General features: G+C 37.9%; 1 protein-coding gene across 4 annotated transcripts in view; it reads left to right on the top strand.

Moving 5' to 3' along the window:
* Positions 1 to 23,867, top strand: part of PCSK6 (proprotein convertase subtilisin/kexin type 6) — a 256,959-nt gene that overhangs the window by 124,862 nt on the left and 108,230 nt on the right. For 3 of the 4 annotated variants that reach the window (XM_036735030.1, XM_036735031.1, XM_036735033.1), the window contains exons 10-11: positions 3,251 to 3,354; positions 6,873 to 6,990. In XM_036735030.1, coding sequence (XP_036590925.1) covers positions 3,251 to 3,354; positions 6,873 to 6,990 — 222 coding nt within the window. Of the gene's footprint in view, positions 1 to 3,250; positions 3,355 to 6,872; positions 6,991 to 9,957; positions 10,049 to 23,867 lie in introns of all 4 variants that reach the window. The other variant, XR_005008948.1, reaches the window with a different exon arrangement.

Genomic DNA, 23,867 nt, shown 5'->3' with positions numbered 1-23,867 from the left:
TTAATTCTGGGAATTGTCTCCATAGTTGAATCTATGGGAGCCAATGAGATCAAGTAAGAATACAAAGAGAAAAGAGAAGACCCAAGACAGCCACAGTTTGTGTGCGTTACCAAGCAAAAGACACTGACAAGGATCAGTCTGAAATATAGGAGAAAAACCAAGAGAGATCAATGTCATGAAAATCCAGAAAGGAGAAAGTATCCAGGAGGATACTAGTCAACAAAGCCAAATACTGAAAACAAGTCAAGAAGTATAGGGTTTGAAAAAGCACCATTAGATTTGGCATTTAAGATATAATTAGTCATTTTGGATAGAGTCGTTTCAATTCAATGATAAGGTCAGAAGCTATCGTGTAGTAGTTAAGGGAAAGGAGAGGAGAGAAATCGAAGGCACCAAACATGTCTTTTTTTCAAGTAATGTAACAGAGAAGAGGAAGAGATATAAGACTATATTTGGAGGGATCATAAATCATTTTGTTTTTAAGGATTAGAAGCATGGATCATGTTTGTAAGCAACAGAGGAAGAACCAATAGATAGGAAGTGATTGAAGATTAGAGAGACAGGAGAATAATAGTGGAAACAATTTGCTGGAGAAGACAGGAGGCAGTAGGATTAAGGAAGTTCAAATAGTGTTAAAAAGTAAAAAAAGTTAAAAAGTAAAATAAAGCTGAAAGATAAGGAGAAGCAAGAGTTGATGGAAGGATTTTCAGGTTAGTGGAGATGTGAACATAGTTTTAGTTGGAGGGGAAGGAATCAGGGGGAAGGGCAAGGTTGAAGATTCAGAACAGACTGGGCATGACTAATTGAGCCAGGTCCCAGAAGGGGGATGGAACGAAGGTAAAAGCTTTGGTAGAGAGGAAGGAAACTTCTTTATTTGAGACAGGAGTGAAATAAGAAAGAATGAGAGATGGCATAGATAAATTTTGTGGAGGGCAGTTAAAGAAATTCATGATCCAAGCTTTCCATCAAAAAGAAACCACAAATAGGGAATCTTTGTCACATGACAACTTGTCTTTCCTCTTTATCCCTTGAGCTTTATACTCTCCAGATTATCTTCTGGTTTCATGATACCTGACTTCTGTCCTGCATCTTCTATCAAGCAGTTCACCTGAATATCTGCTCTACCTGATTCAATTCAGATTGGGTCTTAATGTCCATTCCTGTTGTACCCTTAGCATCAGCCTTTGCCAGCTTCCTCCCTAACCATCCCTCAAGCCCTGTTCTAGGACTTTGACCTACCCTGGCATCCAGGCCACAGGAACTGGCCAATAACCTTTAATTTTCTACTACTCTCAAAGGGACTCAATAGCCCGCTTTAGACAGACTCAGTCATCTCAGCTAAGTAGGAAAGCTGGCTTATCTGCTGAAAGTGAGATGGGTAAGGTAGAGCTGGGGAGTTAGAAGGGAACAGGAGAGTTTTGAATCAGTCATGTTATGGGATGCAATAGGAGTTCAGTGCCTTAGAGAGAACACTTAGTGACTTAGATACTGTAGGTGTTCCCTTCCCTAGCTCAAATAAGCAGTGGGTAGTTGATGCCTGAGGATTGCTGTGGCCAAAAATTTAATCACCTTGTTGCTACTCTGGTAATGATCCTCTCCAAATTAAGCTAGACTAGTTCTTAGATGACATAAATGTGTCACCAGGCCCATATTTAAAGCCTTGGTAGTATGGTAGGCCGTTTTGCTGACTTTGGAAAGCTCAGGTCGACTGAGGCATCAGAGAAGGAATTTAATGAAGAGAATCAACCAGAGATGAGTAAAAGGGTTGCCAGGCAGTTGTAAAGGTCCAAATGAGCTTGCATAACATGGATTTATAAGAACTTTATACTTTATGCAATTTGTATTATAACTTATATAATTTAAATCATGATTTTGTGAATTTCTACAGCAAAGCACAGCAGCTTTGGAGCAAAAAAAAAATCCAGACACCAAAAAACTATTAAATGCCATCTATTTGGCAAAACAGAGATGAAGTAAAAGTTGAAAGGGGTAAAGGATTCTTGGGGGTTGGCATGTAACAACATTGTTGACCATGGGGCCCAGGCTAAGTATAGAGGCAAGTGAAGCCACAAGAAGTCTGGTGGACCTAGTATTTGAAGAGTTAGAGTAGAGGCCTGGAAGTAACAATAAGGATGAAGGAACAACTCAGTTATGGTTAAGGAGTAATATATATGGAGGGAGAGGGGCTTGTGGAGAGTGCAGGGAATTTCAGAGTTAGAGACCTAGAGGTTTTACAGTTTCAAGGGATGTTGAGGCCATGTTAGTGGAGAGCTGAGGCAGTGTGGAAGTAAAGCTTCTTTATCTTGGATTTTAAAAAAAGCCATAAATGACCCTGGGGCTCGAGAACCTTGATGACAGAGAAGTCAGAAGGAATACTGATTATTGTTCTATTTTATTCTTTTAAAAGTGTATTGACAGGAGATAGTTATAAAAGCAGGGAAAATACTGATGGGCAGGTAAATTTTATACTAAATTTCCCTTTTTAAAAATAAAATGAATATATTCTACATACTAATTGAAGATGTAAATTTTGTAACCTTCAGGCCCAAGCAATAGGTAGTTGGATTGGGGATTTTTATAGAATGTAGCCTTAATTTACTGTATACTGTAAAAATGTATTACCAGAATGCATATCCCTCATGGAATTTAGGATAGGGGTAGGTGCTCAATAAATGTTGTGAAAGGAAGTCATTGAAAGATGACTGCTGTGTGCCAGTCAAAGCCTTTTACAAATGCTTCCTTATTTTATTCTCCCCAAATCCTGGGAGGTAAATGCTATTATCGTTCCAATTTTACAGTTAAGAAACTGAGGCAGACAGAGATTAAGTGACTTGCCCAGGGTCACACAGCTAATAAGTGTCTGAGGCAGGATTTGAAATCAGGTCTTCCTGACTTCAGGCCCAGTGCTCTATCCACCATTCCCCCTAATGGCCTCACAGCCCTTCCTACTTAACCTCGTTCCACTTTTAGAAATTCTTAGATAGATTATGGTACAAATGGATGGCAAGTTGAGGTGTTGGATGCTTAAAGGTTTTAAGCACGTGGATTTTTTATATCTTACTACATTTCATCTCGATATTCAGTTGCTGAAAACTATTCCTAAAGGGAGGCAATGCAAATCCACTAAAGAATATTCTCCTTGGTCTCAGGATGCTTGCTGAAATCTAAATTCTACATGCTGCCAATGTGGGGTGCATCAGTCGGCATTTCAGGGCATCATCTTTATCATCCTGTTTTTGTATTTTTGTAGCAACCAGTTAACCTGGAGGGATGTTCAGCATCTGCTTGTGAAAACATCCAGGCCGGCTCATCTGAAAGCAAGTGACTGGAAAGTAAATGGAGCAGGTCACAAAGGTGAGGTGAATGGTTTCAATTACCTTTGACACTATTTTGAGTGGGCCAGTAATTCTGAACCATCATTTTGTACAATGTCTCTATTTACCTTAAAGTGTGTTTGGATTTTTTTTACAGTAGTAGTAGCTAGCATTTGTATCTGTAGTGCTTTAAGGTTTGCAAAGCACATTACAATTATTATTTCATTTTATCTCCACCATGGCCCTGAAAGGAAGGTAAAGGCTATTATGAACCTGATTTTACTGATAAGAGAACTGAGGCAGAAAGCTTAAATGACTTGCCCAGAGAGACACAGCTAATAAGTGTCTGAGGCTAGATTTGAACTCTGGTTTTTTGGTTTTGTTTTTTTTTTTTTTGATTCCAGGTCCAGTGCTCTATCCACTGCACCACAGCTTGCTTACTTTTGGAAGCAAAAATAAGTTTAATTCACTTAAATGTTTAAAAGTCAATACCTTGGAATCTTGCTATAACACTGAGGAAATTAATAATATCAGAAATTTATGTAACGATTTAATGTGCACAGTGCTTTACACACATATAATTTTATCCTCATATCAACCCTGTAAGGTTGGTGCTATTAATCTCCAAGACAGTGTGTGTCTCAAAGGGTGTGCCTGGGAACACTAACATGCCATAAGTTTCATTAGTTGTGCTGTGAAATTTTGCTTTTCACATATCCATTTAAAATATCATAAATTATAAAATACTCTTTTGCCTCCATCCTTTTGAGCTTACGATTAATGTTATGAACTACCAGGATGCAAACAAAACAAAATTCAGTCTGCTACCTTCTCTTCCCAGCTTGGTATGGAGAAGATCACAATAGTCACAAAAGTCTGGAGGCCCAAAGCTGCCTCCGCCAGTGTGAGGCATGAGGAAATAAAAAAAGACAAGGCTGGGGGGACGTCAAGGGGAAGGAAAGGCAGAAGAATCCCAAAGTATGGATGATGGGTTTGAAGTCCTAGTTGCCTGGGAACTCTTTCTTGTTGCCGACCCAGGCAATGAATGTGCCATGACTCCTCATGGCGAAGAAAAACAATTTCAGTTTCACTTCCAGCTCCGAAATTCTATCACCCTACGTAAGACTTCATCCCAGGAGATTTAGTTAATGTAGTATCCAAAGCAGCAATATGGCAGGCCCAGAACCTACACCCCAAGTGTTTGCCCGCTTTAGTTTTTAGTTTCTGATGAGGCTGCAAGGGAACTCAGACGGTAGCATTATAGCAACACTTCTAGTATATTCCCTATAAACTCTAAAACAGGCTGTCTATCAAACAGTAAGATTTAGAAACTCCAGAAAGCCAAAAAACAGACAAACATTGGATCAGACCATCTTAACTATTTTTTTGTGTTGAGGCGGATAGAGTGGATAGAGTTCTGGGTCTAGAAGGTCCAGGAAGATCTAACTTCTCAGACATTTACTTTACCAGCTGTGTGACCCTGGACAAATCACTTAACCTGTTTCCTCAACTTTAGAGTGGGGATGATAACCACACCTCTTCCCAGGGTTGTTGTGAGGACCAAAAAAGTAATATTTGTAAAGTATTTAGCACAGTGCCTGGCACATAGTAAATAATATATACTTATTTCCTTCTTCTGTCTTTCCCCACCCCTCCATGATGGATTCTACTGGAAATATGGTAAAGCCTAGTGACTCCGTCTCAGAATCATGCTATAAATGCACAAAATAAAATATATTCAAATAGGGTTACCAAGGAAACCAGTTATGTAGAAATACAGTTGTATCAAATTTTTTTTTAAAGTTTATGAACTCTGGATTAAGAACCCCTGTACTGGAATTCACATAAAGATAAGGTAGTTGATAATGGAGATTTTTGCAGTGGAATTGCTTCTGTTTGGTTCATGTATAATTTGAAAGATCATAGTGTACTATTTGGGGAGTGTGTGTGTGTGTGTGTGTGTGTGTGAGAGAGAGAGAGAGAGAGAGAGAGAGAGAGAATCTGTAGCTATATTTATTTTTCTATTTAGTAGCCTAGGACCAAAACATTTTGAAATCACTCAGCTTTATGTTTATTTAGTTTTTAAAATATACATCTAATCCAAATATAATAAACTTCGGGGGATATAATTGTAATCCACTTGAGTCCCATTATATAATGTTGCTGAAAGATGAATAGGCTACTGATTAAGACTTGGGGTGGGGGTTTTGAACACTTTTGTGGCCAGTGGGGTACTATACCAGAGTTTTATTTGTATTTAAAATTTAGCCTATTAAAACACAAAAACAAATTGTAACTGCTTATAACTTTCTGTGTCTTCAAATTAGACTTTTAAATATCTAATCCTTGATGGTCTAGATCACCAGTGGTGACAGGTTCCTTCTTTAACTGTCCAACATAGTACCAAATAATAAACAATAGCATTACACTGAGGCTTCTAGTATATTCCCTATGCACACTAAAGCAGGCTGTGTAGACATCAAAGGATAGGATTTAGGAATTTCAAAAAGTAAGAAACTGGAAGCAGGGCTTGTCAACTATTTTTTGTATCAAGGTATCTATATAACCTAATGGATAGTACCATTATACCCTGCATATAGTTGTTGTTTTTTTAAATAGGGAAGCAAGAAAAGCGAATGTAGCATGATTTCAACGTAATTTATCCTACATTGCATGTGATAATAATTTTCAGTTTACAGAATCACAGAAATTGTCAGTTGGGAGGGACCTCAGAGGCCATCTGGTCTAACTTGTAACAAAAGGAATCCCCACTATCTTATACCCAACAAGTGATTATCTAGTCTTAAAAGATTGAAGATCAAGAAAATGGAGGGCCCCCCCACACACACACACACATCTCTGTTGGCAATACATTCTTCTTTTGGACAGTTCAAATTGTTGGCAAGTTTTTCCTGACATCAGGCCTAAATTTACTTATTTACTGCTCCTGTTTCTGTTCACCAGATCCAAATGGAATCATTCTAGTCTCTCTTCTACATGACAGCCCTCCAGATATTTGAAGATGACTATTACATCCCCCAGGAGTCTTTGCTTTCTCAAGCTAACTATGTTTAGTTCCTTCAAAAAGAGGATTGTTTGCTCTTTACGAATAAGAGCAAAGGTTGAAGTCTATGATTGCCTTGCATCGCCAGTTACCTCCCTCTTTCCATGACTGCTCACCACATATTCTGACCTTTTAGGGAAGATTTGGGTTGGAATCCTCCTTCAGATAGTTATTATATGTGTGACCCTGGGCAAGTCACTTAACCTTTCTAAGACTCAGTTTCCTTTTCTGTAAAATGGGAATTCCAATGGCAACCAAAGAGGGTTGTCGTGAGGATCGAATAAGAAGATATGTAAAGTGTTTTGCAAACCTTAAAGTGCTATATAAGCAAGACTAGGAGAAAGATTTTCAGTTTGTCTAAGAACCTGTCATTTCCTTGCCATGTAGCTTGTACCATGGTCAGTGAGTCATAGCACAAGATTCCAGACATGAATGGCATTGAAAAGATCCAAATTTTAAAAAAAGGCCAGATTCTGAAGCTTCTGTCTTTTTAGTTAGCCATCTGTATGGATTTGGCTTGGTGGATGCGGAAGGTATTGTAGTTGAAGCTAAGAAATGGAAAGCTGTGCCCTCTCAGCATATGTGCGTTGCAGCATCAGACAAGAGACCCAGGTGAGTTTTTGCTCTGGCTTTGTATAACTTTTCATGTGAATCCTTGTCATCCTATATTTAAGGCTCTTTTAAGGTGACCGTGTGTGTGTGTGCATGCACACTCATGCATATGTACGCTTGCACACATGCATGCCCATACATGGACCTTAGGAACACTGTGGCATTTGCTTTCTTTTCAGGATTGGTTTGATAACAAAGCAGATGATCTGGGACATGGAAGAAGATCCCTCCAAGTTCACTATATGTCACGCCCAAGCACTCCAAGATAAAAACACCATTAGTCGGTCAATTCTGACCTAACTTCTGAGAGGCTTTCCATAAAAACAGGCATACAGAGTCAAACCACTGGTTCATCCAATTCAGTTTCTTATCTCTGTGATGTTTTATGTCAGGGCATGATCATTGCCTTCCATGTCAGCAAATTTAAAAGTTAGAGAGATATTCCCAAATAATTCTATCTGTCTAATAACTCATTATTTCTCCTCATTCATTTCTAGAGTAAGTGGTTCCATATAGTGATCAATGGCCTAGAATACCTTCTTTCAAATTTCTAGTTCTAATACTCACTACAATTCAACAAATGCTCATTGAGTGCCTGTTACATACAAAACACCATGTTAATTGCTGAGGACATAAAGATTTTTAAATGACGTGTAAAGAATGGTAAACTGGAAGACAGGAAGATTTCAGTTCAAATCCTGCTTCAGTTATTTACTGGCTCTGTGATTTTGGGCAAGTCACAACCTTTCTCTGCCTCTTTCCCCTCATCTGTCAGTCAGTAAACATGTGCGCAGTGCCTACGATGTGCCAGACACTGTGCTAGGCACTGGGGATACAAAGAAAAACAGCTCCTGTTGTCCATGAACTCACAGTCTAGTGGGTAATTGGAATCTTTCAATCTAAGGTCCCTTTCAGCTCTGTATTTATGATCCTTTCATTCTACTGGAAGGACCACAACTTTGACATAGATATTCTAAGATTTAGTGAACAAGTTCATACTCAAACCTTAGGAACACCCTTGAGGTACCACACCCACATTGAGAATGTTTATCAGGCATTACTGCTCTGGACTGATCAAAACTCAAACTGTAATTGCTTTGTATTTCAGTTTTTTAAAAAATAGATATATCCATTCATTGTGAATTTCTAAATAAGATTTCCAGTCTATAAAGTGAATCAGACAGTAGATCCTAAATACATTAGTAGAGAAAAGCAGGTTGTACTCCTTATAAATTCTGTATTTGCAATTATTCCAGTTTAGGAGGGAAAGAGTGTCCCTATAGTTCTTATTCATTGAAAAAAAATTGGCTATAAATATTATTATTGGATAATATGTGCTTGAGAATGAAATATCTATAAAAGGTGGTGGTGGTGGTTGTTTTAATTTGTGAACTAAGGCAGAATATCATGTGTCAAAACACATCTTTCTGAAATGGTTCCATTCCTTCTAATAAATACCCTACCCTACTGCCAAAGAAATTTGAGAAAGTATTTGGAGTTAACATGAAGGGAAGTGTTTTGTTTTGCTTTTTCTTTTTAGAAGTTGTATTTTCATAGTTCTGCTAACTCCATAGATTGTCACCTGGATATGTTCTCTAACATACCTCACAGACAGACATGCAAACATTCAAATAGCAGTCTTAAACTCTGAAAGACCATTTACTGTAGAGCCTATAACTGTCTCATTCAGAAGCAGACTTCATAAAATAAAAGGGTAAGGTTTTTCATGTTTATTTATTTTAAGAGATGCTTTGGGTAAAGTGAGAGTCTTACTCACAAAGAATAGGCATACAGAGTCAAACCAACGGTCCATCTAATTCACTTTCTTATCTCTGTGATGTTTTAGGTCAGGGAATGATGATCGCCTCCTATGTCATCAAGTTTAAAAGTTAGAGAGTTATTCCCAAATAGCTCTAATTTTTTAATAACTCGTTATTTTCTCAGGTCGTGATGGCTTTTAAGAACATCTAGAACAGAAAGACACAAACACTGTTGGACGTAAGATAGGAGTTGTCCCTGCAGCTTTGATTCAATTTGCTGACCAAACATTTGGCCTCTTTCACAGTATTGGTGTCTCCAATTTAAAAAGATCTGTTTGTATGCTTTTCCCTTTCAGGGCAACTCCTGAATAAAGCATTTTTTACCACTGCCAGAAATATATTTTTTTAAGGGAGAGTGGTGCCTAGGTAGGGGAACGATTGTTTTTATTTTATTTTTTTTTTCAATAAAAGCACAAAGTCTAGACAGTGCAAGTTGAGGGGAACAGTTATAACATACAATGTAGCATTGTTCTTTTCCTTTGAGGAAAGCAGAAATTCAACCAGTTTCATCAGGAGATGAATCTGACTCCTATTAGATAAGCATAAAGATTTACGTTTCATTTAAAGCTATCCAGAACTATTCAGAATACCCAACAAAATTACCACCCCTGGCTTTATACTTACTTTCCTCATCAACCCACCCAATCCCACCTCAACCATCTCTAAGGAAATGAAAATCAGAAACAATTTGACATCACTTTGCAGTAATAAGAGGTGTGTGAATAGCAGAAACATTTTTTCTTTTTTTTTAACTTTCTGCCCTTTGACACTGCCTCAGCTGACTCCAGTACAGAGTGATATTCTTTCTGCAATAGATAGTTTGATTGAGCACCATCAGACTTGAGAATAAGCTTGGGACAAGATGTCAAGCCCTTGGGTAAAGTTAAGAACCATTTGTTTTGCCTAAGCCTTTAGAAAACTGTTTCACATGGGCTTTGAAGGTCTTTTGGTGGCTCGATGACTGTTAGTTTTGCTAATTTAAAAGAAAAAAGGTGGGAGGGAAGGAGCAGCCTTTAGAGTTGGGGCAGTTTTCACGGCTAGCAGCAGCTTTGCTCTACCCCTTTTATCTTCATGTCTTCTGGGTGTGGTTTCTCCCTGCCTGCATCTGTCTAGTTCTTGAGTTTTCCTCCACCTCTGCCTTTTTCAGCATCTCTCCCTCTCATCCTGGAATCAGTTTTTGAGCAGTTCCTAGGATCTTCTGTCCACCCCAAACCAGGTCAAAGCCTCCTCCTTCAATGGTGAGTAGCAGAAAGAGAGAGAGTAAGAGAGAGAAATAGAATCTTTTCCCATGGATTCCTCTTCCTAATACATGTGTGCTTGTGTGCCTCCCTTCGCATAGAAGGAGAATGTGCTTCTGGGATGGGACAAATGGTTGGATAGTGCTGCTCATAGTACTGAACTTTGGAAAATAGACTTTGAAAGTGACTCAGGATATGGTTGTCTCTGATTCTTGACTCTCCTGGAAGTATTCTGAATTTGAAGGATAAATGGATACAAATATGAAGCAGTATTTTGATGTCGTAAAGTCCCTGTACATTCCCATGAGTGCTGGTAATAGTGGAAGAAGTTACAATAAGATGGATCTGGTTCAGTCTTTCCATCTAGCCCAATCATTCAGCCTCATCTTTTTGGGATAAGGTCATTGTTAAAAGAGAAGGATTTAGCGTTGGATATAAAGGTGAAGGCTTCTTCCCTTATATGTTGACTCAGTGTTCTCTGCCATTCCTCAGGAAATAGCATTGCTGCTTTTATTGGCCTGAATTATACAAGCCCACTTGGGTTGGAGTGTGTTTAAATAGACAAGATTAATCCCAAAATGGCATTTAATTTATTTAGTAAAAGATGGCATACCCTGTATCAAAGAGAATATCTTTGCTACTTAAGTGAAAAGGTCATCCAGAAAAGACCCCAACCTATAAATATGATAGTATAAGCAGGAGAATTTATACTTCTAGATAAAGAATCCTAGAACTTAGGGAGTAGTTCCAGGTAGATAATTAGGGGTAAAGGAATTTTATCTTTCCAATTCTGACTTTTCTCTTAGTAAACAATCATAATATATATCCTTTAGAGGATAGAGTTTCAAATGTAAGTGAGCTGAATGAAAGCAAGGGACAGTATGCTGGGAAAAAATTAAAAACAGTAACTGTCCATTACTTTCTTGGAGCTCATTAATAGGAATTTATATTGTAAAGGCATATATATTACAAATAATATGATTGTAAGAGATTCTTCTTTTCAACACTTTGTTGTATAGATGATTTCCGCAGTGTAGATACTTCCTATTATATTTGTTAAAACTGAAGACTAATAAAATCTGGCTAATGTGTCAGGGAAAAAACAATCAGTAAATTCCTCATGAAATTATAGGTCTAGATTATTTTTAAAGTCATGTATCAAGATTCTGTTTTCACTTGTATTGTGAAGGAAAATCATTTGTTAGAGTTACATGGTGTGATTGAAGATGTCAGCAGACAAAAGTGTTGGCTAAGCCTACGTTCCCGCTGTGAAATTCAAATATAATTATAAAAACTAATCAATTTTCATTTGCTCATGGAGTTATAATGGCCTTAATCTAGACTGAGCATCTCACTTTGACAAGAGGAGTATAGCCATCACCCCATTTAGTAAATTTATAAGTTCTTCCCTGCTGCAGACCATGCATATGTCTACATTCCATGGGAATGGAGCTGAAATTGTGTTTATTTTGTTTTTAAAATAGCGTTTCTCCAAGGTGAAAAAAATTAAAATTACTGCAATGTTTTGGGAGAAAAAGAAACCTAATTTTTAAATGTCTTATGTATCCCTTGAAATTCTCTAAGTCTCTTTTATCCTTACTTTATTAATAATTCAGAGCTCTATGAAAAATGCTAAAATTTCCCTTATTCATCTCTGAAGTAACATAGTTTTAGATCTTTCTTAGGACAAATATTAAGACACCTATTACAACCAATTAAAAAAAACCTAGAGGAAAGCCTCCAATAAATAGGGTAGAGATTCTCTACAGAGGATCAAGGGAAGAGCAGAAATAAAAATCACATAGGATAGGGGTAGAGATGGGTTACAGTCTCCAAGGATGGAGGAAATCATGCATCTATTGAATTATCAAACATTAGACAAGCTTAAAGACAGTAAGATCTAACATACAAATTTTGTTACTTTAAACTGGTTTGAGAAATTATAATGCCTACTGGGTTGATAATTTAGCATTGGTCTGTGCTTATCTAAGTGAAAAAAATGTGTAATCCACAAGTAACAGTTGATTATTCATGCTAATGGTGGAGGGAGAAGGCACAGATTCAATTTAATTAAAATGAAAGGGTCAGACTAGATGACCTAATTAGGGTCCCTTACAAAGTGGAATGCCTGCTATTTATTCATTCACTAAATGATTATTTATTAAATGCAAATAGTATATTCAAATCACTGTACTATGTACTATAGGGGATGGAAATATGAAGATATTTAAGCATGATCTCTACCACTATAGATCTTACAATCTGGCTTGGAGAACATGACAAACACAAATGTGCAATAATGTAAAATAACTAGACTGGAAAATAAAATATAAGGACTTAAGGGTGGGTAGGTGAGGCTTACTCCAGGAGTCAGGGACAACTTTCTGGAGGAGATAATATATGAAGTGGGTCGTGGAGGATGGACATAACATCAAAAGGGAAAGATGAATTGGAGGGGAAATCCAAATATAGGAAATGGTATGAACAAAGGCTCTGTATGCTGAGCACTGTTCTAGGTGGCTTAGAGGATACAAGAGAAATGAAACATATGTTCCCTTTGCACAAGGAGTGTCCCAGCCTCACTTAGGAGATAATTCCTACTCACAATAAGCTCGTATTCTAATGGGACTGACAAGTACATATTAAAATATGTATTGAATAAGTATAAAGTCAATAAACAAAATACATAAAAAGCAGTTATATACAAGGTAATTTTGGAGGGAGGGCACCAGCAATTAGGGGAGGGGGAACCAAGAAAGGCTTCCTGTCTGAGCTGTAGAGAAGGAGGCGGAGATAGGAGGGCAAGAAGGGATGGAAATAAGCATTGTTATATCACCTACCACGTGCCAGACACCGTGCTAAGTGCTTTTTACAGATCCTTCATAAAAACCCCATGAGGTAGATACTATTATTATCCCCATTTTACAGCTGAGGAATCAGCCAAAAAATGGTGAAATAACTTTCCCAGGGTCATACCACTATGAAGCATCTCAAGCTGGATTTGAATTCGCATCTTCCCGAGTCCTGGCCCAGAACTCTATGCCCTGTACTACCTAGCTGCCTCAGGGTAAGCAGGCTGTACATTCCAGGCATGGAGAATGGCGGGTGCAAAGACACAGAGATAGGGATTAGAGCATCACATAACACAGAGAAACAAAGAAGGCCAATGTAGGTGAGCTTCAAAATGCCAGAAGGAAGTGATGAACATGAGACTGGGAAGCCTGGTAGGGGGCGGGTTGTAAAGGGTTTTAGAAGCTAAATGGAGGAATGCGGTTGTGTTATACTGAGAGTGGGTATTATAGGAAGTCACATACACTAGATATTATAGAGGGGATATTATAGAAGTCACAATAGAGACCCGAGAGGGGACATTCCACCATGGGGTGACAACAGCCCTGCAGATGTGGAAGTCACATGCACGGCATCTAGTGTACAATAAAGAGAGTGGCCTGTCTGGAAGTAAGGGTTAGAGTTGAGAAGCTAAATGGGAAGACGGGGCCATATTTTGAAGGGCCTTGAATTCCAAGAGGAGGCGTTTGGATTTGATATCAGGTCAACAGTTAGCAAACCTTTTGGTCTCAAGACCCCTTTACCCTCTTAAACATTACTGAGGACCGCCTCCCCTCCCCAACTCCACCGAGAGCTTTTCTTTATGTGGGTTTTATTTATCAATATTTCCCATGTGAGAAGCTAAAATGCCTTAATCTTATTATAAAATTGTTAGGACCTCATGGATCTCCTGAAAGGATCCCCAGGCCACACTTTGAGAACCATTGTTTTTGGTAGTACTGAGTAGCAATATTCATTCATTCATTCAACTAGATGGCACAGGGAATAGAACACTGAACTTGGGATCAGGAAGACCTGAGTTCAAATCCAGCCTCAGACATTTATTAGCTGTGTGACCTTGGACAAGTCATTTAGTGTCCATGTGTCTCAATTTCTTCTTCAGCAAAATGAAAATAATACTAGTACCTATCCCATGGTTTCTGAGAGGATAAAATGAGAAAATATTTGTAAAACACTTTGCGTACTTAAAGTGCTATATAAATGCTAGCTATTGTTACGATTAATTATTACTATTCAATAAGCATTCATTAAGCACTATTCTAGGTACCAGGGATTCAGATAAAAAACACATAGCGCCTTCCTTTAAGGAGCTAACATTCTACTAGAGAGAAATAGTATAAATAGTGCAAAGCCAATGTGAAGTGACAAGAGAAGACACTAAAAACTGGGGTGATCAAGAAAGGCCCCCTGTAGAAGGTGTCACTTGAGCAGATCCTTGAAAAAAAAGCCGGGGTTCATCTCTGAAAAAAATCAGGGGTCATCTCTGTGGAGGCGATTCCCAGATCTATATAGCCAGCCTTAGCCTCTCCCCTCCCAAGGCATACACCTGCATCCCCAGCTGCCTCTTGGGCATCTTAAGCTGGATATCCTATAAGCAGTTCAAATTCCAAATGACCAAAATAGAACTTACTATGTTTCCCCTCCACCAACTCGTCCCTTTTTCTGAACTTTCCTACTACTGTCAGGAGAACCATCATAGTCTCAGTCATCGAGGCTTGCAACTTTGGTGTTGCCCTTAGCTCCCTACTCTTATCCCACGCATCTAAACCAGCTGCCAAATTCTGCCCTTTTTGCCTTCACTATATCTCTTATACATGCCCCTTTCTCCACTCACACAACCTCCACCCTAACTCAGGCTGTTATCCCTTCTGTTCTGGGTTATTGCAATAAACACACTACTAAGAAGCTGAGGCTGGCTTTGAACTCAGGTCTTCCTGACTCCAAGTTTAGTGTTCTCTCCACTGTGCCACCTAGATGAATAAATGAATGTTGTTATTCTATATTGCAATTTTTTTAAAGCATAGGTCTGACCACATCGTTCCTCTCCTCCATTTAGCAAATTCCAGTGACTCCCTATTACCTTGAGGATCAAATATAAAATACTGTTTAGCATTCAGAGCTCTTCATAACCTTATCCCTTCCTACCTTCTCAGTCTTTTTACACATTAGCCCATGCCACACACTATATGATTCAGCTACACTGACCTTCTTGGTTTTCCTTGCAAATAAATTTCCCACATTCATGCTTTTCACTGACTGACTCCATACCTAGACTGCTTTTCCTCCTCATCTCCTCCTTTTAGCTTCCCTAACTTTCTCTAAGACTTAACTAAAATCCTTTCTTTTGCAGAAGTCCTTTCCTAGTCCCCTCAGCTTCTAGAGGCTTCCCCTCTGAAACTGCCTTCCATTTACTCTGTATCCAACTAGTATATAGCTGCTTATTTACATGTTGTTTTCCCCATTAGACTGTGAGCTCTTTGAAGGCTGGGACTATTTTTACCTTTATTGGTACTCTCAGAATGCATCACAATGCTTAACACAGGGTAAGCATTTAAAAACTTGTTGACCAAGTGACTGACTGAATGTTGTAGATGGGGAACAAAAAATTAGACCAGTATGGTAGGAATGCGTAAAATAGGTGAGGATGAATGATGTGAAATAAGTATGGAAAGATGAGTTGGAGTCAGATCGTGATGGGCCCTAAATGTCACATTGGGGAGTTTGCATTTCATCCTAGAGGCAAAAGAGAGCCATTGAAGTTTCTTGAGTAAGGAAGAAGTTGTAGGAAAACCAGGAGAGAGTAGGATCACAAAAGCCTAGGGAGGGAAAAACATGCAGGAGGAAGGAGTAGTCCACAAGATATGAACAAGGCTGAGGATGGAGAAGATGACATCAGATCTAACAGTTAAGATATCATTGACTGCCAAGGCTAGGGCAGTTTTAGTTGAAAGAAGGGATCAGAAAACTGAACCATATTGAAAAATGAATGAAAGAAGGGGAAGTAGAGATAAGCGTGTACCACTTTTACTAGAAGGTTATCTGTGAAAGTGAAGATATGGATAATAGGTTGGGGGAATGGTACAGTCAAGTGAAGTTTTTTTAAGGATCAGGCAGAGCTAAGCTTGATTGTAAGCATCAGGGAAGGAGCCAGTAGATAGAGAGATTGTAGATTAGAGAGAGAAATAGGATGACTGGGGGGGGGGTATGCCGGAGAAGATGGAAGGGGGTGGGTTCAAGGTCATGAGCGTACGGGTAGGTCTTGGTTAAGTGAGCTGGAGCAAAGGAGATAATGGAGGATGATATCAAAAGAGTCTGAGATATAAAACAGGAGAGAAGGAAAAGAAAAGGTTTTATTTAACCAGTTGTGTGGAATGTGATAGAGAATCATTTAAGAATGGATTTTAAAATTACCATGCAGCCATGAGATTATTTATGATAGGCCTATTCAGCATAGTTGGGTGACTTCCTCATTCAGCATCACATGAGTAGGATCAGAGAAAGTAGATGGTGGTAATATCCCAAAGACTGAATGTCAGCAAGGACCTCCAATAGGAAAAGGGAGATGGAAGTTTTTTTCTTTAATTAGAAGAGTAGTTGAACTGGTTTATTTTAGCATCAAGATTGATATGGGAAGAAAGTGAGTCAAAGAAGGAGTAATGACCAAAGATAGCACCAAGAGGTTGAATGACTCCCTCCCATGGTGAGGATAAGAAGAAATTTAGGAGAAATGAGAGACAGGAAACAATAGGAAATTATGATGAGATGAATTTTAGGCTTCATAGGAAGTGAAACTTATATGGGTGATGGTGAGATCAAGAGTTGGACCATCCTTGAGTGCAGCTAAGGTAGAAATCATGGTACAAAAAGGTTGATGAACTGGGTTTTCAAGGATATAGCAACATGTGTATTGAATTCTTTCAAGAATAAGGGCAAGGTCCGTGATGGAGATGAAGATTGTAAAAGGAACATGATAAAAGCAGTGTTTTGGGAAAAATAAGATGACATTAGCATCCAGGATAAATTGGGTAGGAGAGAAAGGAAGGAGGAAAACTTATTAGGAAGCTATAGTTGTAAATATGGGCATGATTTCAAGACCTAGACCAGATAAGGACAAGAATAGGGTTGGGAGGACTCAGGGATAAGGAAAGTTATGGTCACATAGGTCTTGACAGTGGAAACTGAGGGAGGGGAGTAAACTCCAGAGATACCTTACAGGATCCGTTGAAGCCTAAAACCAATTTGACTTTGGTATGTTGTCAGAGAACGACAGACACCATACACAGTCCTTCAATGAATTCCTATAGCATTCATTATCATCTCCATCATGTGTGGAGGGGATCAGCATAGTGTAGGGAAAATAGCAATTCCACTACAATATTCAGTTGGAGTCTGAGGGACTGGGTTCAAATCCACTCTGTCACTTACCACCTTTGTGGCCATCTCTGGACCATCATTTCACAGTATTTTAGAGCTAAAGAGAACTTGGAAATCATCTAATTCAATCTGTTCATTTTCTAAATGAGAAAACTGTGACCCAGAAAGTAATCTGCCCAAGTTCACACAGTGTCTCTTAACTGTCTATACCTATGTGCCCTGGGCATAGATAGGCTCACCTGCCAAGTGAAGCATTTGGACTAGGTGACCTAGAGGGCCAAGGAGGGGAAGGGATCCTGAAGCTTCTGTGTCTCCCAGGTAAAAATACATAATCCTTTCATTAGTGTTTGAATTCCTTCATTATCTGATGTCACATTGACTTTTCCTCATGCACAGTAGGATCCAGCCCTATATACAATATTCTATCCCTAGCCCCTTTTCTATATAGATATGACATGAATGCTCTGCCACCTTTCTTGGGATCTGTAGCTCCATATAATGTTCACTTAGTGCTACTCTCCACCAAGTTCTTTTGTTTATATTCTCTCCCCGTCTCTCCCCGTCTCTCCCCGTCTCTCCCCGTCTCTCCCCGTCTCTCCCCCTCTCCCCCTCCCTCTCCTTCTCCCTCCCCCCTCCCCCTCTCTGTCTCCCACCCTTTCCCACCCTCTCCCTCTCTCCCCCTCTCCCCACTTTCTCCCCACTCTCTTCTCACTCTCTTCTTCCCCCCCCTCCAAAGTTTTTTGAATCAACTAAACTGAATTCCATTGCCTCTAAAGTTCCCTCCAGCATTAAAGTTTTATGAGCCTATGATAGCTCATGTTTTACAGCAGTCCCCAACTTGTGAATATTGAACAGAGCGGTGGGATATGTCTAGAGCCCCACTCTGAGGAGATAATTGCTCTTTGTTCCATAGTTCAAATGATCTGTTATCTTATAAAGATGTTGTGGTATAGGTAAGTGCATTCTCTTATGCTGACACAGAGTATTAATAAGTTACTAGTGGGCACAATTACATACCCATCACTCTACTCACCTGCCCTTTGATGTTAGCAGAGTGGGAGATATGTTCCTGCTGTCCCTAATTTAAACTTGGAATACGTTTTCCAAATTCTGTGGAAAAATACATTATAAGTTCAAAGAACTGATTTTCAAATAAGATTTGCAATATAACCTGTTTGTAAGTTAGGATTGCTTATATTGTAATTTATTTACATGATTTATCCCCCCTCCCCAACTAGAATGTAAGCTTCTATAAAATGATGTTATCTTGTGTGATGCCTTTGCACAAAGGAGGACACAATAAATGTTGAAAGATTAAATGGATGTACAAACATTTACATACACTCAGATATCACCCCACTTTTTATTTTCAGTCCTGATCCGAAGTTTGGACCTGATTAAACAGGCCTTCGATCATTATGGAAAATCAGCAAAGTAGGGAATCTATTTAAAGATAGTCTAAATTTAGCTGTAGTTTTAACCTAAAAAGCATTAGCCGTCATGAACAAAGAATTACTACATTGTAGCCATGAATGGAGCTTTGTATTTAGTGCCTTGTAAAAACCACAATAGGATGTCAGTAAAGCATTACATCTTATTTCTTTGTTCTGCTCATCTTAAGAAAAGGTAGGCACTCCCAACAGCAACCTAAAAGAAAACTAACTTGATAGAAATGCAAATACTACATGTTATATTACCTGATTGCTTCATTAATCTAGAGCAAACTTGTCTATCAATTCAGATTAATGGATAGTCTTTTCACAAAACAAACAAACAAAATCCCCTTTTTTAAAGACCAAGAATGGAATCAGTTTATTTCCAAAATGAAGGTCTGTTAAAGAGAATTTCATTGAAGAAAATAAGCAATATAAGATAGAAATTTGTAGTTACGCAAATTCCTAAAACAATGTATCTGCTATAGACACTAATTATCTTAGAAGAGGCGCTACTCCCATTTTAAAGGTAATTTTTCTCCTAGCCCTCAAATCTTAGAGAGTATCAAAGCCTTCAGTTGTCACAATATGCTTTAAAAGATTACATTGTCACATTTTTGGCACTACTTTCTTCTAGTCTAATGTAATAAAATCTCCCCAGATTAATCATAATCCTCTTTGATCATTCACTTAATCTATCTTGGGTACTCCTTTATTGTATATCATTTGTACTGTCAAATTGTAATACAGTAAAGAAAAAAAAATAGAACTCAAATAATTTGAACCTTCAATCCAAATTTTCCTCCTCTGCATTCTGTTTTTATGAAGAAGATATATAAGACAATAAAGTTGTATCAAGAATTTGGCAAGAGGAAAAAACAATAAAAATGCCACAAAGGGCTCAGTACACACATTCAGCTCAGTGTCCTCTTTTACAGATACTGCAAACGCAGCTATATTGTAACAGAAAGAGGGCTGGATTTAAGACTCTGAAAAATCAGGTTCTAACTCTGACTCCCTTGCTAATTGGTTACGTAACCTTGGACAAATCATTTAGCCACTCTGAACCTGTTTCCTAATCTATAAAACAGGCATGATAATACATTCGCTACTTTAGAAGTTATGAGAGCCAAATGAAGCAATCCATGTAAACAGTTTTGTACTATAAATCTTAAAGCATGATCTCACAGAATCTCAGAATTGGAAGCAACTTCAGAGATCATTTAGTCTCATTCATAGATGAGCAGTAATGCTTCCTCTGATGGCACCAACAAGTAAAGGATGATCATACAGCTCCTGCTTGAAGATGTACAGTAGTGGAGAACTCACTACCTCCTCAGGAAGCCAATTCCACTTTTGGACAGCTCTAATTGTTAGGATACTTTTTCTTGCATTCAGCCAAAATTTACTTTGCAACTTTTACCAGTTGCTTCTAGTTCTGCCCCACAGAGTCAAGCAGAATAAGTCTAATTCTTCCTCCACATGACAGGGCTTTAAATCTGCTACGACAAAACACACACACACACACACACACACACACACACACACACACTCACACACTCACACACTCTTAATCTCCTATGCCTAGGAGATTAGGGTTGTTGTTTTTTTTTAAATAGCCCATTTAAAAAAAAAAGATAGCCTATTTCCTTTCAGTCTCCTCCAAGCAAAATAACCCCAATTTTTAAAAGAGAATCAAATGTTTTCCATTGTCTTTAATTGCATGCCACACCTTGGACTCATAGAATTTTCTGTCCACTAAAATCTCTAGGTCTTTTTCACATGATCAATTGTCTTGCCTCATCTCTCCCATCCAGTATTTGGGCAGTTGTATTGTGACCTTTACATTTTATCTTTAATAATGGCACACATGCAGCTAAAAAATTAGAGACCCTTCTTGAAGAAGAGGAAACTGAATATTCTGAAGAAGCAACTGCTTATCTTCTAAGCAATGATAAATTCATAAAAAATTATTTTTCATTCATAAATATTCATAAATTCATAAAAACAATCAGATGAGAGATAATCCAAAGGAAGAAGAGAATAATGGTGATTGGTGATTCCTTACTAAGGCATACTGAGGAAACCATGTGTTGCCCTGATAATAGGAAAGGTTGTTGTCTTCCTAGGACATGTATGTAAAACATAACAGAGAACTTTAATGAATTACCATTACCATTTTCTAATGATTCACATCGACACAAATGACATTGTTAGAAGGAGGCTAAAGTCTTGGGCAAGAGACTAATTCTACTTTCCTACTTCTATACATTGAAAACAAGGAATGCAGAAAAGAAAATTTGATTTGGGAATTAAATGCCTGCTTAAGAAGATGGTGTCTGAGAATCTATTTGGCATTCCATACCACAATTTAAAGCACAAGGATTACAGCATCCTGGCCAGGTTTAGAGTATGCTTAACAAAGGCTGGTAAGAATGTGTTCCCTAGTATCTTGCAAATATAATGAAAAGAGCTTAAAATATAAAGGAATGGGAGGAGGGGGGAGAGAAATCTGTGTATATCTACCAAGTTTGATACTACTGTAAAGGAGGAAAAATAGTAACTGGGATGTCCAGAAATTCACAGAAGACACAATCCAAGAAAAGAGAAAGTAGTAAGATCCATGACGTTAGATGTCTATAAACATTCCTGGTTTAGACAACTAAAGAAGGAATTAGAGATCCTAAAAAAATAAGGCAAATTTGACTTTATAGTCATTGATGAGACTTTAAATGCAACACATGGTGAGTATATGTCCTTAAAAGAGTGCACTTCATTCAAAAACAGTAGGACAGCTAAAAGGTAAGGGTGATGGAGAAGCTTTTGTATATTAAGAAGCCATACTTCTGAGGAAATCCAGAGGGAGAAGGAGCATTTAAGTAAACAGTAGGAGGAGAAACAGCAGCAGTTTTGTCATTGGAGCATAACACAATATGACGCCTGTGCAGAAAGAGAAAAGGGGTAAGGAATTTAGGAAATAGGTCACAAGTTTGGTAAACAAGCATGAGATAGTAGTGATAGGAGACTTCCATTATCTGCATATTTCCTGGAGCTGTCTCTCTGCCAAGAACATAACAGCTGATGATTTCTTCATTTGTCTTAATGCTGATTTCATCCTTCAAAAGGTAGAGAAACCAACAAGAGGAAAATTTTTTAAACCTGATTCTCATTAGCAGGGAAAACTGTTTGCTGGAATGGGAAGGACAGTAACCTTAAGTAGAAATGACCACTTCCTCCTAGAGTTTGTGTTAGGAAAGAAAAGCCAGGCATAGTTTGATAGGCACCCTAGATTTTGGGAGAGATGTTTTTAAAGGGTTCAAGGAAAGTTTAGGTTCATAGGCTGCTAGAGATTAAAATTCTACAGGGAAAGTCAGTCCATGCAGGATGCTGGGAAGTTTTCATGAATTAAATTCTGAACTCACAAAGAGAAACAATTCTGTTGACAAGGAAAAAGGGGAGTTGCTTGAGGAGACCAATGTAGATGCGGAGGAAACTTACTAAATTGAATTTTTTAAAAAGATAAATACTTCAAAAGAAATCAAAAGTGTATGACAAAAGATAAATACAAGAACATAGTTCTGTAAAAATATTATCAGAAGTGCTAAAGCTCTGAATGAGCTGAAACTGTCAAGAAAGTTAAAAAAAAGAAAATGGTGAGTTTTTTTTTTAAAGACTGTCTCAGAAAGAGAAGAAATAAAAGAAGAAACAGGACCATTATTTGGGATGGATAGAGTAATGAAGACTGACAACAAAGAGAAAGCATAAACCACCTAGCTCTCATTTTGTTTCTGATTTTTCTGCCAAGGAGAATGACCTTTGCATAGGAGATATGACAGAACAAAAATGGATAGCGGAGTTGATACACAATTTAAGCAAGAGAGCACCTGACTGCCCCTAATGAATTCAAATGACCTGAATCATATGAATTATATCCTAGTATGCTAAAATAACTGGCAGGTGTGATTACATATATTTAAAGATTATTTTATAACAGTAAAGATTTTTAAATTGTGGAGGATAGGAGAGGCACCATAAGATTGGAGGACAACTGTCCTATTTGTCAAAAAAAAATGAAAGTAAGGTCTATAAACCAATGAACTTGAATTTGATTCATGGGAAAATTTTTTAGAATATATAATTTTTAAATAGTTAAGTAACATCTAGAAAAGGAAGTGGTAATTATAAAGAGCCAGAATGGCTTCATCCAAAACAAGTCATGCCCAGCTAACCTTCTTCCTTTTTTTTTTTTGACAGAGTTACTAAACTGGTAGAACAGGGTACTACTACAGATTGAATTTGCCTACACTTTAGCAAAACATTTACTGAATTATATTCTTGTAGAAAAGATCAAGAGATATAAGCTAAGTGATAATATTGTTGGATGGATTTGGAACTGGTTGAATGACTAGACTCAAAAAAGCATTTGTTAATGGTCAGTATTATCTTGATTATCTTGACAGGAGGTCTCCAGTGGATTGCCCAAGGATCTGTGTTGTTTAACATTTTTATCAGTGATCTAGATAAAGGCATAGTTGGCATGCTTATCAAATAAGAATTGGGTATATTGTAGTAGCAACTTCGTTTTGTACATGTTTGACTAGATAACCACCAAGATGCCTTCCCACTGTGGAATTCTGTAAAATTTAGTCCATTATTTTAACCTGGAAAGATCTTTTTAGAGATGTTTAAATCTCTTGTCCAACATGTTAGCTATCCCTCTAAGTTTCGTGACATCTGCCAATTTGATAAATATGCCATATATGTGTGCCTTAGTTTACATAACATACAAATGTTTAAACTGATCCTTTAGTTTACATTACACTGAGTCGATCAGTTCCATATATACCTTATTATACTATTATGTAAACCTCAACTATTCATACTGTCTGATGAGCAATGCATGCCTCCGTAAATCCCGATATTCCATGTCTTCTTTCCCTTGATTTACCAGTCAGAAAGGAAATGAAGTTAGTCTGGGCATGATCTGTCCTTCATGGATAAGTTGATTAGTTACCTGGGTGTCTACTTGAGTCTCTTTACACAAATCACACTTTTGTAGCTCTTAGCAATCACCATTTCACTTTATAAACACTCAATCCTCTATAATTTTGCAGGTAATTGAAGCAATTAGTCTATGGTTTAAAGTCTCCTTGTTTTTCCTT

Source organism: Trichosurus vulpecula, chromosome 8, assembly GCF_011100635.1.
Source record: "Trichosurus vulpecula isolate mTriVul1 chromosome 8, mTriVul1.pri, whole genome shotgun sequence".
In the NCBI taxonomy this organism is placed as follows: domain Eukaryota; kingdom Metazoa; phylum Chordata; class Mammalia; order Diprotodontia; family Phalangeridae; genus Trichosurus; species Trichosurus vulpecula.
Note: the sequence above shows the minus strand (reverse complement) of the source record. Positions and strands in the feature narration are given on the sequence as shown.